This window comes from Cygnus atratus, chromosome Z, assembly GCF_013377495.2.
Source record: "Cygnus atratus isolate AKBS03 ecotype Queensland, Australia chromosome Z, CAtr_DNAZoo_HiC_assembly, whole genome shotgun sequence".
Taxonomy (NCBI): Eukaryota; Metazoa; Chordata; class Aves; order Anseriformes; family Anatidae; genus Cygnus; species Cygnus atratus.
The window spans coordinates 53837849-53856334 of NC_066396.1; the positions used below are offsets into that span (position 1 = coordinate 53837849).

At 37.8% G+C, this 18486-nt stretch overlaps 1 protein-coding gene across 3 annotated transcripts in view; it reads left to right on the forward strand.

Moving 5' to 3' along the window:
- The window catches only part of GAK (cyclin G associated kinase), a 77147-nt gene extending 59294 nt beyond the window's left edge, over positions 1 to 17853 (forward strand). For 2 of the 3 annotated variants that reach the window (XM_035564196.2, XM_035564197.2), the window contains exons 23-28: positions 3770 to 3904; positions 4264 to 4383; positions 8139 to 8351; positions 9494 to 9642; positions 10758 to 10934; positions 12463 to 17853. In XM_035564196.2, coding sequence (XP_035420089.1) covers positions 3770 to 3904; positions 4264 to 4383; positions 8139 to 8351; positions 9494 to 9642; positions 10758 to 10934; positions 12463 to 12564 — 896 coding nt within the window. In that variant the 3' untranslated portion in view covers positions 12565 to 17853. The remainder of the gene's footprint in view (positions 1 to 3769; positions 3905 to 4263; positions 4384 to 8138; positions 8352 to 9493; positions 9643 to 10757; positions 10935 to 12462) is intronic. The other variant, XM_035564198.2, reaches the window with a different exon arrangement.
- The last annotated feature ends 633 nt before the right edge of the window (positions 17854 to 18486 follow it).

The window sequence follows — 18486 nt, forward strand, 5'->3', positions numbered from 1 at the left end:
TAGAAGGTTTGAGCAACACTGATCTGTGAAGCATAGTCTCTACCATAATCTGCCTCACTTCAGAGGCTGTTTTGAGTGGGTCAATTAGCCAGGGTCAAGTAGAGCAAGCTCCTCAGAACAGTGTCCTTTCTGATTTTTACCTCTAAGATTGCTGACTCCACAACCAGCCTGGGCAACCTATGGCAGTGTTTGACTACTCTTACAGGAAAAAAATAATTCTTCTGTTTAAGTGGAATTCCTGTTTTTCAGTTTGTGCTCACTGCCTCCTGTCCTTCCAGTGGACAGTGCTGAGAAGAGTCTGTCTCTGTCATCTTTATTTCTTCCTTTGAGTATTTATACACTTCAAGAAGATCCTTCATCCCTAATCCTTTTCTCCTAGTTAAGCAATGCCAGCACACTCATCCTTTCCTCATGTGACAGGTGCTCCGATCCCTACATGACAGAACCCTTTTTTGTACAAAATTGAAGTTGAAAAAATACACAAATGAGAATTACTGCTCTTTAAACATTTACCTGCAACCTCAAGGAGATCATCAGTATGTTCAGCTATCTGTAACGTTTGAGCAAGTGTGGAAAAAAAAGATATTTTTATATATCTGACTTCTGTGCTTTATGTTTATGCTTTGTTTTTTGACTTTGGTGATAACGTACCCTGGTAAATGCAGTAGCCTGTCTACTATTTTGATGTATTTCTAGAGGTTTCTGTAAACATATGCTAAATATACTTCAAACGTGCCCATCTTCTCTTCAGACTACAGTTATGCATTTCCCAATATTTATCAGTTTCTGAAACTGTTGCTATGCAAGATATAAAAACCGTGGAAGTGGAGAAACTGGGTTAACATTTCATGTTTCTCTAAGTTTACCTTTTAAATGACAGCTCTTCTGTGTGTTTAGCTGAAATGAAGTATGTGTTTGAGGCTTTAACATTCCATCCAGTCTCAAGTATCAATTTTAACAAGAAAATGAGGAATATTAATAGTTCTAATGCTTTTAATATGAAGGAGTGCATATGACTGAGAAGACATGCTAACTAGCAGTTACAGAATTGCAGAGGAGAGCATTCTCAAAAATGACAGATTTGGAAAAATTGTGTGGAGAGAGCAGAAGAAAGTGCAAACATCAGGTCATTAAAGTGAGGAACAATTTAAAACTCATTAAAAATAAATTGGTAATGTCAGTGCTCATTTAAAACAAGCTGCAGTGACAAGATATGGTGAATCTATTTTTGGAGTAGTAGTGAGTGTTTGAATTAAATTCTAAAACAATGGATAGGCTTTCTTTTGGTAGTAAACAATTACTAACCTCTATAGATATGAAGAGGAATGCTGTTCAGTGAACACTAATTCAAGAACTAAAATTTTAGGCTTATTTCTCAACTGTGCTTGAAATTTAATGGAGTTTTAAAATATAAACTTAATGTATAGAAAGCATATTTTTTAAAGAATGTATCGTCTGTGAAGGCATTCTGGCCCATAATACAAAAAAATTTAGGTTGGTTCTACTAAAACTGTTTTGGAAGGAAATCTAATTTCCTGTGAAAATTAATTTTCTGTTGTTTGAGAGAGAAGCTAGGACATAGGATTATCGTTTACTTAAGAACAGATCACCTGCCCTTAAGTTTAAGTGGCCACACTTACAAAATTTTCAATAGATGAAAGAGTGTGTATTCTTCCTTAGTAGATACATGTTTAGTGAGCATTTCTGAGAACAGAGTTGGTTTGTTTGGGTATGGAAGCAGGTCATCTTTGATGGAAGTCTGGGCAGGAATGTATTTCCCCGTGTGAGAATGTACTGATCTGATCAAAAAATAGCAGGAGGCATGGAATGTGATCAAAAGAAAGTTGAATGACCAGTCTAGTTTTCTTCTGAGGAGAAGCTGTTTTCTGTGGTGATTGTGTTCTTGGTCGGGTTCTAAACGAGCTTGAAAAACTTGCATCATAATAAACCAGCCTTTTGGTTCACAAGAAATCCCATTGTTCTCTGTGATTAAAGGATTTCTTCTGTAGATGAGAAATTATATAAAGAAAGCTTAATGTGTAGTTATTTCCTTCATCGTGGTTTTATCCCAGGAAAATTTAATTCAGTAAGTGGTTGTAAACTTTCTCATCTCCATGTGGAAAACATATAACTGCAGAGATCATAAGCCAAATTTTTTCTAGCTTAAATATCAATACTAATTATTAATTTCAGGTCCAATTAACATTTTGGGAATGGCATATAGTATGTAAAATTTCTGAACTGATGAGTAGGCACTTAGGTACTCCTGTAACCAGTAGCACTGCTATATAGCAGATAGCTGGGGTTCTGAGCACCAAGAGGCAAATAGATTGTTTTTCCCTTGGTTTTAGAGGTTTTAGAGGCAGAAAGATGAGACTTAAATCTGGAGAGAGGGTTGAAAACTTTACTTTCCCTTCAGTAGACTTCAGCAGCTGTTTGGTGCCTTTTGTACCAATGTCTTCCTTTGCATGCAGCAGAGAACTGCTGTAATACAGGCTCTTGGTAGTTTTTTTTTTTTGCAGGATATCTGATGTCTTCTCTTTCCAACTGTATGGTCCAAGAGCTATTTTTTAGTAGAATCAGAGAGTGGATTGAAGTGGTGGAAGTGATATTTAACTTCAAATTATTTCCTCATAAAATAGCTTGATTGGTTTTGTATCAACATTGAGCACGTAAAGTTGAAAAGCTGATAGAAATAAAAAAGCTGTACTGTAGTAGTCAAAATATCCCTGTTCAGATAATGGTTGATGGGTTAATGTTCTAAACTGTAGGTATTTGAATTGTCTTAGAGCACCACTAAACATACTAGCTGCGCTGAAAAAGCACCTCTTGGTGTAGCACTGACTGTTGGCACAGTAGTGAAGAAACAGTTGAATTCAAAAGGTGTGCTGCCTTTCTGTGGGTATTTACCAGCTGTGCTTGGGAAGGGGATGCTCAGAGTTAAAGCACAGCATCCTTCGAGCGCTCCTTACTTTGGAGCTCTCTTTCTGAGGATGGCCTACCTAATGTGCTGTGTGTGAGTGGGAAAGGGGAGAATCACTTGTAAGTCTCAGGGTGACAAATGTGTGTTGGAGGGGTCACTTTCTAAAAATTAGTGGTAGCATGTTTGCATACTTTCGAATGCAAATGCTTCATTGTCCATTTTCAGTTGGCGTGGTGGTTTTGCTTTGCACACAGCACACAGAAAAGTGCCTTTAATCCATGGATGTAATGACTCGATCTTTTTGCAGAAAAGATCGCTTTAGCTTTATCCTGCTCATTAATTAAATACATTCATTACAATGTTGGCTATAAAAGGGATTGTAAGTTTGTCAAGAGCTCCCTTTTTCCTGTGAAGCCTGGTGTAAGCAAATCTACAGGTTGAAGTAGCCTGGCTCCACCTGTGTAGCAAGCAGACTGATAAGGAGCACCATTTCACAGAACGCTACTGCTTTCTGATTACCTGCTGCATTGGCAGGAACAGGAGCATGCTCTGAAGCCATCCATTAGATATTTCTTCTGCCTATGAGACCTAAGCTCTTAAAGTCATAGTGTTACCCTTGGACGAAATTCTCTGAAGTATGTGGGATGTTTGAAATACAAATGAAAGAATTTGGTGGGAAAACCCTTCTGAATCCCATTTAAGAGCACATTACTACTACAGAGATACCTAAGCAACCCATGTAGTTGGCCAGCTGACAATGTGGTAAAGCTCTAGCAGTACTGGCAAAATACTTGTTATTGTGGTAGTTTTCTTAAAAGAATAATCATGGATTTTTTTCTTTTGTAGGGAACCCGGGACTAGAGACAACTAAAATGTCATCTTCTACAAGTTACCCAGATCTCTTAGGTGGATGGGATTCTTGGGTGGATTCTTCTGGGCCTGTCTATGCACCATCGGCACAAATTAAGTCTGCTTTTGAAGGTATGATGAAATAAGTCTTCCATTAGAGGGGATAAGAAATGCTCCAGACTTGGTCAATTTAGTCACCTGAAACTGCTGAACATGTCTGCCTGCCTTTTGCTTTGTTGCTTAAAGGACTCTATGCTCTTGTGCTTAAAGGGCCTCTTTAAGGCATTTGAGTAGTTTTTCAGAATAAGTTCAATGTATAGGAACTAAGTAGTGTCAGTTGCCTATAGTAATGGTGATTCTTGTTCTGGTAAAAGATGTCATCTAGCAGAATACTAGGGAGGTTTACCTGAGGTGTTGAGGAAATTGCATTTCTATTCATTTTCTCAGTTTCTAAATAAACCAAGTACATGATGTGTTTTCATATTAAACAGGTCAAGGTCTTACCACAGGAAGTCAGTCCAGTGTGTCTTCAGGTCCGTCCTTCAGCCCATCTAAGTCTCAGAACGTTGACCCTTTTGCTGATCTTGCCAATCTTGCATCTGGTCTTCCAGGTAAGGCCTTACTTTCATGAGTCTGAACTTAATGCTTCTCTGGATCCTGATTTGCTTATTGTTCCAGTAAGTGTAAATGATAGCTTATGTAGAGTTTTCTTTTAAATGGTAACAACCAGCTTCAGGCAGCTGCTGTGAGCAGATGTGTAACAAGAAGCGATCGTACCTTTACAGAGATTGTGTGAAATATGCAGAATTATGTTTCAGAAGGTAACTTCAGCTGTGATTTAGAAATGTTTTTCACACTTCATACTTGAGACTTCTAGTTGAGAAGGTAAGAGAAACTATTTCTCTGCTCCAGTAACTGATCATGGGGTTTCTTATATATTTTTGCTTGATACGGTGCTGTGAAAGATATAAAATGGGAAGCCAAATTAAATTCTTGATTAGGCCCAAAATAAAGGGAAAAAAAGAACTGTCAGTTCAGTACTTTTCTTAGAATTAAGTAGGTCTGTATAGCTCTGCTACTCAAATCTGTCATGTCTGGGTCTGATTTGTGCTTGTTGTAAATACTCCTACACCAATTCCATCAGTATTATAAAGATTTGCCAACTTGCAGTTGTGTGTACAAGGTGGCTATGTAAGATGGGACACATCCCAGAGTAACAGTTGTCCCAAGATGTTACATTCACCCAAACTCAGGTGTTTTCACAAACAGCAGAAAAAATAAGGGCAAGGGGAAGAGCTTTCTTTTCAGTACGACGCTGCCACAGCTACTGGCCAATTGGCAGCTGTTAGATGTGACTAGCTGCCAAGAGTCTAAGAGCAATTTGGAACAACCTATAGCTACTGAGTTGCAGAAAAATATGCTTTTACCTTAGCTTGAAGCTGACAGAGGCTTCTGTTGCCTTGGCAGTTAGTATTATATATTGAATCGAATAACCTCTTGGTGAAATTACCTTATTTAAATGCAAGGTAATATACAATGCTGGATTTTCTGCTGCCTTGCAAAATTCTAGTATTGAAATAGTGCCAATAAAGCTGCTCTGCAGGAAAGAATTTACAGAATTATTCTAGTTCAATAGTTCAGGTAAATATGGACTTTTTAACACTATAGGCAGGGTGAGTAAACTCGTTTCATGTTAGACTTGGAGATGCAGGTATGATTATACACTGAATGAGCAGAGGGAATTGTAATGATTTTAGGATTCAGATCAATTCATTTTAGGGCAATGAATCTGGTGAAGGGTCTAGACAACAAGTCTGGGGAGCAATTGAGGGAACTGGGACTATTTGGCCTTGAGAAAAGATCTTCCCCAAGCATCCTATCATTCTTTACGACTACCTCAAAGGAGGTTGTAGCTGGGGGGGAGGGGGTGTGTGTCAGTTTCTTCTCCCAAGCAACAAGTGACAGGATAAGACAAAATGGCCTCAAGTTGTGGCAGAGGAGGTTTGCACTGGATATTAAGAAAAACTTCTTCACTCAAAGGGTTGTGAAGCATTCGAACAACCTGTCCAGGAAAGCAGCTGAATCACCATCCCTGGAGGTATTTAAGAGATGCGTAGATGTGGTGCTTAGGGACATGGTTTAGTGGTAGACTTGACAGTGCTAGGTTAACAGTTGGACTATACGATCTTAGAGGTGTTTTCCAACTTAACTGAAAGTCTAATAATAGAATCATTTAATTTTCATTAGAAAAAAGGACTGCATAAGGAGGTGGCCAGGTGTAACTGGGCTAGTTAGCCTCAGGCTTGAAATGAATCTTCAGGGAAGTGTAAGAACTGCAATTTAGACTTAGTATTGTCTTTCTGTAGGAGTTTTTGGACTAAACACTTCTAGAATAATGACTTGAATGTTATGAGAGTGAACACTCCTTAATTGGGAGTATTATATCACAGTACAGAAACAATAGCTAAAGCTAGTAATGGTATGAAGATACTAGTAAGATACCAACAGTGATCTGTGATAGTTGTTTTTGTCATGCTTTCTTGTTTCTAGTAATGATCTTCTACAAGAGAGTAGGAATGTGCTGTTGAAAAGTTGGTGCTGATAGTGAGGCATTGGCTTGCCCTATAAGGAAGAATTGGTTGGCCATAACTGAAACAATACAGAATTATGTGAAGGAGTAATACAATAAGATCACTTCTTACTGTACAAGCTAATGTGCTTAGGTAGCAGGGATTTTTCTGTAAATTTCACAAGTTAAAGATTGGGATGACTCAAAGCAATTCTGTAATGGAGCACTTCTTGCAGAGGGAATTCTCTCAGGTTATGTATTGCAATACTAGGTTTTACCAGGTGAGGTATTGAGAGGTATAGCAAGCTATCTTGTACATGGTCTTAGAGATTCATTCTTTATGTAAGCTGTTAGTATGCACAGCAGCTACTAAAGTGTTACCAGAAGAACAGAAATGTAGGGAACTAGTTTTGAAAGAGAAAACTGAATTTATATTGCTGATCCTAGTCAGACAAGCTTTGTTTTTTTCTGAGTTTTTAGGACAAATAAAGGAATAGAAGGATAGAAACAAGATCGAGTAAGTCTAAACTGGCCTGAAATGTTTGAACTGAAAGTTAATTTCTAATCATAAGTAAGAGAACATGTGGAGATAAATATTAATTCACCTTTCTTCAACTAATGAGACAGGATTATAAGTTTGTCGTTCAAAACCAAGTAAGAAGTCTTTCCGTATTTGAAGTGTCACTATTTCATTCATATTAAACTTCAAACTTCCTGTCTGACTTCAGTTGTGTAACCATCCATATAGTGACGCTAGTGTTGAATTGTTGTCATTTTTAGGGAATTGTTCCAAGATGAAGAGGTCTTATTCTGCTTTAGGTTGCCGTAAGTGTGGTGTGAAATGTTTCCCTTACAAAAAATCTAGATGCATCCAAATTCAGCCATCATGCTATTTTTTTCTTCTTGTTGGTATTTGCCAAGACATCTTATGCTGTGACTTCTCAGGTGAACTGAGTTCTAGAAATGTTTCCAAGGTCAGACAAGGGCAGTCTAGTGGTGGGTTGGTTTAGAATAAATTTCAAGTTTATTCTCATCAGTGAGACAAAAAGCTGAATAATGAATTTAAAAGGTTGGAGCTTTATTCTGCTTAATTTGTTTGTGATGAGTATTGTAGAGTGGAAAAAAGGTCCTGGATGTTCTTCCCAAATAGAGTAGCTGGTGAGGCTGCTAAGCAGCTGTATCTATACCAGCTAAATGAAGGGAAATGGGATCTAAATAATCAAGACAATGTTGTATTGTTAACACAGGCCTATGGATTGTGATATGAAGTTTTCAGGAGATATTGTAATGACCAGTGTTTTTTTCCTGTGCTGCATAACATATGCTGATTACTATAGCATTATCTTCTGAGTTTTCTTAAATAATAGTCCACGAAATCACTAAAGAGGGAACTTAGAAAGCATTCATTTGAAAATATTCTCAATATATTACATTTTCTTGATCATAATTAGCTTTTAATGTCCTCTGATACACATCAATAGATGTTGAAGTGTAATAAATTGGTAGGTATAACTGCTGTCACTGAACTATTTTTGGGCAAGAACACGTGCCTGTCTGATCAGATGAGTGAATGCTTCTGGTAAAAATTGACAGTTGGGAACTTGAGGTAAGGCTTGGAAGAGTTTTTTTCATGGCCCTGGCTCCTGCTATCCAAGTTGTTAATGAGACCAGTGTTTTTTTATGCTTTCTCTTGTATAGTGGTGTCACTGTAAACTGTGTAGTTAAATGTTAAGGTCAAAGTTTCTTACTTGCAAGTGACATATCGAGTTGAACAACTAATTTGTTATTTATTATTAGGTTCCTCCACAATTGGATTCTCCGGTAGTGGGTTTGGTCAGAAGACTGCTCCATCTCAGAAGTCAGGAAATCAGTGGCAGAAGTCCACAAAACCACAAAGTACTTCGTGGCAGTCCCAGACTAAATCCAGCACTACAGCTAAACCCAATTATACAGGGAACTTCAGTGTTATTGGAGGTCGAGAAGAAAGAGGAGTCAGAACACCAAGCTTTGGTAAGTTTTCTGAGGGCGTTACTTATAATGGCGAAGTTAGGTGTGCTGTTACCCTCAAACTCTTGTACCTTTGTCTTTTTTATTTGTTTACATTTAGGTCATATCTAGTATAAAGTAGAAGAGAACTTGGCAAATCTGGTATCCTGCTTTTGTAAAGCTACACTAGAATATCACAGGCAGGCTGACCATGGCCCATTTGCATGTTTGGGTATAAAGTCTCAGGGCTATAGTCTCTCATCCAAATGGGTACTGGCTTTCTATCATTGAATTCAAAAGGTAAATTTGCATGAATGCAGGGGAGAGAGGTAGGTTAATAACATTGCTCAACAGGCAAAAGGATGCAGCCCTTTCCCTAGCTAAAGAGTAGTAGCTAGCCTTAAGAAAAATTGATGAGCTTAAACGTACTGCAAATCACTGTTTCAAAGAGCAGAGATGGGGTAAGAAGCAGACATTCATTCTTGGAACCAGTCCCTTGAGATGGACATGTCATCCTTCTGTATTAGCCTTTTGGAAGGGGGGAAGGGGAGGGAAATCCTTATTTATTGGTAACAGGTTTATGCCTCCCTTTCAATGGCAGTGAACAAGTACTTCATTTAACTTGAAATGATATTGTGGATTGGACTAGATGACATCCAGTGGTCTCATCCAACTTCAGTTGTTCTGCAGTGCTCCAAAATTTGTGGGTTTCATAACAGTTCTGTAACTGTTCTTGTTGATACTTTGTTCCTTTGTTATTCTGCGTAAATTTCAATGTACTTAAATGTACAGTACATTTCTGACTAGACCATTAAATATTCAGTCATCTGAAAAGCTGCTGTACAGCAGTTAGAATTACTCTATAGTGCAAAAATGAAACAATTTCTAAAATCATGAATAGCTAGATTCCTCAGATCTACTCAGATTTAGAAAAAAAGAGAGCATTTAGTCATGAGTATGTGTGAGGTTCTATTCTTCTGGACTGAAAACTTGCCAATGACCCCTTTCATTTGTCCTTTTGTTAGTCTTGTGGAGTCTATCTAGCTGCTGAATGGTATTTATGGTAGTGATAAAAGTCATGCAGGTGTAGCTAAGTGTATGCAGTATGTTTCTTCAGTTAATGTGTTCTCCCATGTAACTTTATTTAATGTTTTTTCCTTTCATAGGTCAAAAGCCAAAAGTTTCAGCAAATGACTTTGAAGATCTCTTATCTAATCAAGGGTTTTCAGCTAAATCTGATAAAAAGGGACCAAAAACTATTGCTGAGATGAGAAAGCAAGAAATGTCTAAAGATATGGACCCCTTGAAACTGAAGGTTGGTTTGACAGATTTTGATTCAAATGCAAATCTGAACTTATCCTTTGAACTACCAATAACAAAGCAAAATGGTACAATAAAAAAACTGATAAAGCAGATAAATGAAGTTTTATTTGTATTTAAATGAAAGTAACTGTCATACTACCGTGAAGTTAATTAGCACGAACAAGAGTTAGCTAGTGATGAAGCAGCAGGGACAAGAGCACAAAGTATGCAAAAGGAATGCAAGTTCCTATTTCTGTCAGCTGAGTTTGGAAAATTTAAGAATGTACCTTGTTAAAGTAAACTTTCTGAAACCAAAATTGTTCTTAATTTGTAGAGTTCCAAAATGTCCACCTAGTAAAGATGGATTAAGCTGATAGCACAACTATCTTTAAAGAACAGGCAAGTGCGAATAGGTGTCTTCAGGGTGACCACTTGCATTTACAAGTTAGCTGGTTCTATTGCTGTCCTAAGAAATTATTAAAAGACGTTTTGGAGATGGGCTGTGCAACTAGGAGTCTTATCTGATCAGCTGTTCAGATTTTCTTGGTGTATTGATGATAACAAAATACTAATACATTTATATATTTGAATATTACTAGTACAAAGTCCATGAAATGGACAGTTATTCTAAGTAAGTTTCATGGAAATATCTGAAAGAACGCTTTAGTTTTTGCAAATTGCTTAAGCAAACTATTAGCATACATGAACTTCTGTATATAAATCAGGTGAGAATCTTAGTGAAGAAATTCATGTTGTACCCTGCGAAGGAGTTAATGTAACTGTAACATGTTTTTAAGTACTCTTTTCTATTCTCTTGTCATGAATTGTACAGGGTTTTGTAACATGTAACTAACTCATCAATGTCTTTTCCAATGACAGAATTTCTGTAATAAATCAATAACAGTGAGCTACTGTCTAGGGACAGATGCAAAATACAGCTTTTAATTGATAATTGTATTGGATGCAAGAAAGAAGAATGTAGTGTAAGACAACTGGACCTGGGAGCTCAATACAGCAAGACAATTGTACTTGGGTCCCAATCTTCTACAGAATGAGTGAAAGTTCAGACTTTATACAGAGGATGCTTGCACTGTTGCATTCAGTTTTTATGCATTCTGTTTTTCCCAGATTCTTGAATGGATTGAAGGAAAGGAGAGAAATATCAGAGCATTAATATCAACTCTTCATACAGTGCTTTGGGAAGGGGAAAATAAGTGGAAACCTGTTAGCATGGCAGATCTAGTAACACCCGAGCAAGTAAAGAAGTACTACAGGAAAGCAGTGCTGGTAGTTCATCCAGATAAGGTGAGTGTGTTCCTTTAATCTTCTCTCCTTTAGACGGAAGTAATAGCAACTGGTTTTACTGTACTGTGCACGTCTCTGACAGATGCTACAGTGTTGGTTCTTGATCAGGATCCTAGATGCTCTTTACTTCTCTTCCATTGTCTTCTGAATTCGGTGCCTTACTACATCCAGGTAGTGCAGGATTTTTCTTGTCATCCTGACATAGCACAGAATTCAACAAATCAATGTTATCAAAGAAGATCCCCTGAATGTCACTAATGCCTAAATTTGGTTATGCTGGGTTCTGATTGCATTGTGGCATACTTAATGCTAACTGGTAGACTCTGCTTTATTTCTACCAGCTGAGTCTTTAGGACTTTTAAGGCTATTCACCAGTATATGAAGACTAAGACTGCCACAGCAAAACTGGTGGGAAAAACCTGTTGAACCTCCTTTACAAGAGATTACTCAGCAGTTGAAAAAATGCAATGAACACAACATTCCACTTGTTTTTAAATATTCTATGCATTCTCTTGCTGTTTCTGTTAGTCTCCAAGCATATGAAGGTAGCATCTTTTTCTGAGTCATTGCTCTAAGCTATGTTTTAGGTATAAAGGTAAGTGTTGAATATACCTAGTTTAAATTTTCAAGCTTATCTTTGGTAGTTCAGTGAGCAGTTGTTCAAGTCCTGTGTTTTGTTGCAGCCATAGCAGAGAAATAAGACATAATTCTTTTTCTCCCCCCTGTTCTTTCCTGTTCCTGACTGTGTGGTTTACTTCAACTTTATGTGAGTTTCTTGGTCACTTCTGTGAGCCACTTAACTGCTCGATGTCAGAATACAAGCCTTTTTGAATCATTTTCTTCTTGAGCTTTGATTCCTTTTCTACGACCCTGAGTACACGAGTCCTTAAAGTGCTACAGCTGGCAAAAGCCAAGCAGCAGAAAGGGAGCTACACCGGTGCCTTTGATGCTTCCCTTTTCTTTTAGAAAGAGCCTGTAATAATGGCTAATTCCATATTGTGGGACTGGATCTTTACTAACCATGGGGGATGGACTGGCCCAGAGGTAGGGCTGCTGTGAAAAGGCAAGGAATCTTCTTTAGTTATCTCCCTTCCTTTGAGTGTGGAGGCAAATGCACAGCCAGGCATATGTAGTTAATGTTGAAACTTAAAAATCACTTGCAGTCAGCATTATTATATATTCCTACAAGGACTGTTGGGAAGCAACTGCAGAAATGACTGGATTTAGTTTTTAGAGCTATTAGCTGAAAGGTTTTCCAAGCTCTTCTTTTCATAAATACTTTTTAAGTTTCAGTAACTTATGAATTGCACAGAAGTTTGAAGTAACATAAGGAAACCAAGGCTTTGGCTTTGTTTAAAATATTTATGGCAAAATCTGTTTGAGGCAGCAGTGCTGTGTGCTTGCAAAATGCTACTCACACAGTAGTCTAATGTTGTTCATTATGTTAACAAGTAAAAAAGTTCAAGATGTTTCCCAAGCCGCACAGTTCCAAGCGCTTTTATGTTTTTAACATTCTGTTTGTTTTCAGGCCACAGGACAACCTTACGAGCAATATGCCAAAATGATCTTCATGGAACTGAGTGATGCGTGGTCAGAGTTCGAAAACCAGGGGTCCAAGTCCCTTTTCTAAAAGTTCATCTTTTATTGAACTACTTCCAAAAACTGGAGTTGAGCATTGTTGTGACCTTTTCACCTATGATTTATGAAGTGCTTTTCCATGATTTCAGCACAGTTTGCAATCATGCACTTAATTGTGGTGATGTATTTTGTAAGATGTGGAGTACAAAGCGTTACATAGATGCATTAAGAAAACAGCTGCTCAGTACTTGAAGAAATCATGGTCTGGGGATAAAGATTTTTTCAGTTTTATATATGGTAAAATGGAATTTTAATGAAGTTCCATGATCTCTGGTACACTAGTATCAATTCTAAATCATTCCACTTCCGCTGATCTCTGCTTTATCCTCTTCATTCCCCAATTTGTTATTTTCAGTAGTTTCATGATTCAGTTTTGATCTTTCATGCTTGTCGCCTTATTCAAAGTGCTTTAGTTATCAGTAGTGAGTCTGTTTGGATTATTTCAAATCTGAAGGTGTATATTTTCATGTGTCTTTTATGTAATCAATCTGATAATCATTCTGTAAATAATATTTTCTGACAATACCTGTGTTCCTTACAGTAAATTAACAGTTGTTTAGCCAAAAAGACCTCAGTTGTAGGGAAAATCATCCAGGGTTGTTCTTGATTTTCTTCTTTGTTCTACTTTTTAAATATGAATCTGGAAACAAATCTTGGCTTAAAAGTCTGCATGTTCCTGCTCTGTTATTTATTATGAATCTTTGGAAGTCAGTACTTCTTTTACTAATTCTTTAAATGGTATCTTTTCCATCTGATTTCAGTGGAACATGCTTTCCATTGGACTTTAAGCACTCTGATAAAAATGTTATTCTGAAACTTGATGTGTAAGCACAAAAAAGAAAACATTTTACTCTGCTTTGATTTGTTGTCAGTGAATGCTACATGATTTATCATCATTTAGAGAGCATTTAGAGTTTTAACACATTTTTACAGCATGTCTGAACTTCTGTATTTTGAGATATGCATGACATCAGTGTATGTGCAAACATGGGATGTATTGGTAGTGTTTATTTCTGCTCATCCCCCTTCCATGCACCAAGTAGAAGATGAGCAGAGACCCAACTTAAGAACAAAACTTGCCACGTTCTCTCATCCCTATTCAGGTGGCAGTTTTCACTAGGGCTGAAATAAATGAATGCAGATGACCAATGACTTACATTCGGTACAGTAATGAAATGCAATTCTCAAATCAGATTTGAAAATGTCAAAAATCAGCAACATCTGAAAAGAAAAAAATAGGATTTTAATGCCACCTGAACAGTGTATTGGATGCAGTTTTCCACTGCTGAGCAGGCCTGAGAGCCTGGGGGTTAGAGACTTGTGAACACGAGTTGCAATTCACATTCAGTCCATGTTCTAACACTGTCAACTGCTTTGCTGATGAAAGATTGTGTGTGTACGTATATTCACATATATTCAGCTACTATAAATTTTTTGAAGTCAGAAGCCAGGATCAGTTATGGATCCGAAGGCTATGTATTATTTGTAGTTGCAGTTGTATTTCAGTTGCAACTTTGAAGCGGTCTTAAGTCCCATTAGACTTATTCTTTATGAAAGTAGGTAATTCACTTTCTGACTTTTCCCTTGGGACACCTCAGGTTTTTTTTACATACATGGTCTGCATCCTTAGAAATCAAAGGCTTGTGGTAGGTTTTGTGTGTTTGAAACCTGGTTGGCTTTTTACAGTTCTAAGGCAAATGATACATATAGGCTTAAGTACAGACATGTAATGACTGACTGCACTCCTATATACAATAGAAAGAGAAAACATTCCTAAGGGAGCTGCTTTTAGTAAGGAAAAAAGTGAGGACTAGAAAAAACCATGTTCCTTTCAGCACGTTCAAGAAACTTAATTTTGAGGGACACATTTTTAATTGCTGTCTTCTTGAATTGAAATTTTGGAAGAAAATATTCCTCTGCATTGAATGCTTGGTAGCATTTTCTGGATGACAACTATGTTTCTCTGGTTTTATTTGTCCCACTCCTATTTACAAAAAAAAATAATTACAAAAATTTTCTTGAACAGCAGCCTTAGATACGATTTTAAGTGAGCAGGGAAAAATGAGCACAACTGTTTTAATTGGAACCAAAGATCTCTTGAAATTGACTGCCCCTTTTTAAAATTACAGAAACAGACATTTGGCTGTGGATTCTTCCAAGAGCCATTTGCTACTTAAACTTCATTCAGGTTGACAGGAACCCTCTACTTATTTTACAGGTTAATCACCTCTGGTCCTCAGTGAGGAACTGTCTGATTCATTACTCTGCTCCTTTCTACTTGGTTGAATTTTAGTTTGAGGAATCTAGGAGGGGTTCAGATTTCAGTGAACTTTCAAATAGTTAAATTTTGCTTACAGGGTGTTACTGAAATCCAGTTCTTATAAAATCCAACTTCTTATACATTCCTGTGTTCAGCACAGCTAACTGACACAGTTAAACAAAAATTCTAAACCAAAATGAATGTGAACACAGTACACAGAATGTGAACACAGAACAAGTGTCACCACAATGAAGTGGTGAACACAGTAAACTGAAGTTTTGTTTTTGATAGTGCAGAATGCGGACCAGTAAAGTGCTTCATCATTTAAGGCTAATACATAACATTTTTTAGTTATTGGGAAAAGGGAAGTTAAGGTAAATTTTATATAGGGTTATACTGAGTCTTAATGTTGCTTTTAAATTAGATGGCCATTTGGAAGAAGAAAGTCTAGAAGTTATGTCTGAATTCATCTTAGAAATTAAAATGGTTAAAGGAAAAAAAAAAACACCACCAACAACAAAAGAAAACACCTGGGATGAGGACTTTTACCTTTCTCATGCTCTGTACTTCATTGTCAACTGGTTGAGTGCTGCTGTATGGGAGAAGACTGCACCCAAACCATTATGCATACATTTCATTATAGCTGTTCTTACTGTCCACAAGCTGGAAAGCTTTTCAGAAGAGGCTACAGGAAAATCGATTAAGCCGAGATTTGATTTTAACTGATACTGTGAATTTTTTCTGGGTGTAAAATGCATATTTTTCATTCATGCTTATTCATTGCACGTATTTTGAAATGTTGAAATTAGGTGGTCTTGAAAGCTATGGCTTGTATCTGCTTCTGATTGCAAAAGCTGAGGTTGAGGTGAATCAAAATTGGTGTTGCTACAATGAAGTTGTGTCTGCCAAATTTCAAATGTGGCACTTGCATTTTGGAGCATCTCCTTGACTCTTGCAGCAGATTGTTACGCTTTCTGGCCCATGTTTGTCGTTCCTTTGTAATGACAAAGAATTGATACCATCTCTTTGCAGCCTCCCAGTATCCGTTCTTAAACATGTCAAGCTACTCAATTTTATTGCAAGAGCAAGGAGAAAAGAAGCAACAGATTAAGTGAAGAGTAGGGAAGAATATCTAGACTCTAACCTACATCTCAAATGGTGTTGGTTTTTTTTGTAATTCTCCCTTTACTTTTCTGTAATTCTCCCTTTACTGACCTGTTTCTAACTATCCCTGCTAAAAATAGGTCTCTAGTAGGTCTGTAGTCTTGCTTTTCCAGCCCTTTTAGAAGTGCTACTGACTGGTTATAGACCAGTGGCAGTAACCAAGTGCTTGGCTTTTTTTGCAGAAGTTGCTATAAAGTAGGGCCTTTGAAACGGTATGGCAGATTTCTGCTAGTTAGTTCTGAATCAGGTTGGTTATGCTACATTGTTAGTGTTATTAGAGCTGGAGAGTCTGGCAACTTCTTTTAGAATAGAAATCTGTGAAGAAGACAATTGATGTTAAGAGTGCATTTGGCTAGGACCTGCCTTATGGAGAAGAGTAAAGTGTCTTGGCCATGTTGTGGAAGTAAGTTAGTGTTTTAGCCTTTGGCATGGTCGTTTGGTGTTTCTTAGCGCTGTCAGATTTCCTTGAACTTAATAGCAGGGAAGAGAAATGAAAGTGAGCAGTTAAACATTTGCATTCCTGTTAAATCATAGAGTTAAGCTCAATATTGTGAGTGAATACTGATTCCCAGGCATCAAGTCTGGGAGGTAAAGTTCCTCTGTTCTTGTCACTTGGGTAAAGTTTAGGTAGTTTGCTAATTAATGGTAGCTTCATCCAGCACATGCAGAATGGGAAGCCGACAGCAGTGCTGATTAAGTACATTTCCATGGAACAGTGGCAAAGTCTTTGGCTTTACACCTCTGAGGGTAACTACTGATCATGAAAAACGCCTTGTTTACCTCAATTTTCTTGTTAATTCTAAAAAGTCCCTCTAAAATTGTTTTGCCAAGCACAAAGTAGCAGCTCCTTCCTGAATGCAGACTGTCTCTAAGCTGCATGCAGGGGATTAATATTTTGCACGAACCAAAGCAGAGTTTGAGGATAACTGAAATCTCAGCTGCCCTTTGGGATTGCTGGGCTACCATTTTTTTTTTTTGCTGCTTGCAGGAATATTTCAGGGGATACATAAATGGAAACTTTGTTGCTTCTTAGCTCTGTCCTTAATTGTCTAACAATCGCAGTGTAATGAATGCTTTGTAAATAGGTTCAAAATAGTTCTGTACAGTTGCCTGTGCTTGGAGTCTGACGTTTTCTGTCAAGACCTTGCAGGTGATTGACCTGCAAAAGCTGTAGAAAGAACTGCTTGTTTCCCGCTGCTTGAGTCTGTCTGGTGCAGAGTAGCTCTAGCTACCAGACACGGGAACTAGGAGCAAAGGGTGACTCAGCTGAAATGTGGTTCCAGTCTTGATCAACCTTGGAGTGCTTGCTTGCTCTGTTTTGGGTGAGCTTATTGTAGACTGCAGTTTAGACTGCATCAAACTTCAAATATATGCTCAAAAATATAAATCCAGTCATTTTTATGAAGGATACGTTTTGTCATAGAAGCTTTTATTACCAAAAGGGGATTAAGAGGCATTGTGAGAACTCCTGAAACTCTTTAGTGGAATGTATTGTATTTTTGCAGTGTAGACTTCTAGAAGCAATTGTCATCTCCATGATAAGGACTTAGCTTGTTCTGAGGTCCTTACTGTAACTACATGTAGTTGTGATTGTACTTTCTATACCTGTGATTTTTCTGGTTTGGGGTGTGTGGAAGAACAGAATAGATACTTAAGTCCTATTTTTGCCATCTTCCAGGAAACACAGTGTACTGAGTAATTTTGCTACTAGTGAAATGAGAATCTATACCTGTATGTATATAAAGGTAATATAATCAAAGTTAAACCTGGTTTAAAAATAAATTTAATGTTTGGCACAATGTCCTTGAACAGAATATTTTGCTTTGAAATGCACTATGACATAACCAGTGAGCAATTAAAAATAAATAAAAATCATTTGCCTGTTTTTTCTTTAGCGAGGGAAAAATGAACTGAATATGCAAAGCATTTCCACTACCTTTCTCAGAAAGATATGCAAGAATTTAGAGAAATGGTGCTCGTTAGTATGTTAAGGTTGACTGAACCTATTAGGAAACTGAGTGCCTCTTCAAAAGGTCTGCTCTCCTGGTAGAGAGGAGCCCCTGCAGCCTCCCCTGTGGTTTGGCAGCTGAATTCCATAGACTGCTGTCTGTGTTTTGTGGTGGTTTCACCCAGCTGGACAGCTGAGCTCCACCACAACTGTTCTCTCACTCCCTCACAAGGGAAAGGGGAGAAAATATGATGAAAAGGGCTCAGAGGTTGAGATAAGGACAGGGAGATCACTGAACACTTATCATTACAGGCAAAGGGCGAAGAAGACTCGAGCAATAAATGATTAATCTCCACATGTTATAACTAACAGATTAGAGCAGTGAGAAACTCAAAGCAAACTAAAAACACCTTACCCCCATCCACTCTCAGCTGCATCCTCTCTCTGAGGGGCACAGAGGAACAGCCGCTCCCTCACGGTCCCTCTCTGCCCCTGCTCCATGTGGGGTCCCTCCCACGGGATGCCGTCCTGCCCGAACTGAG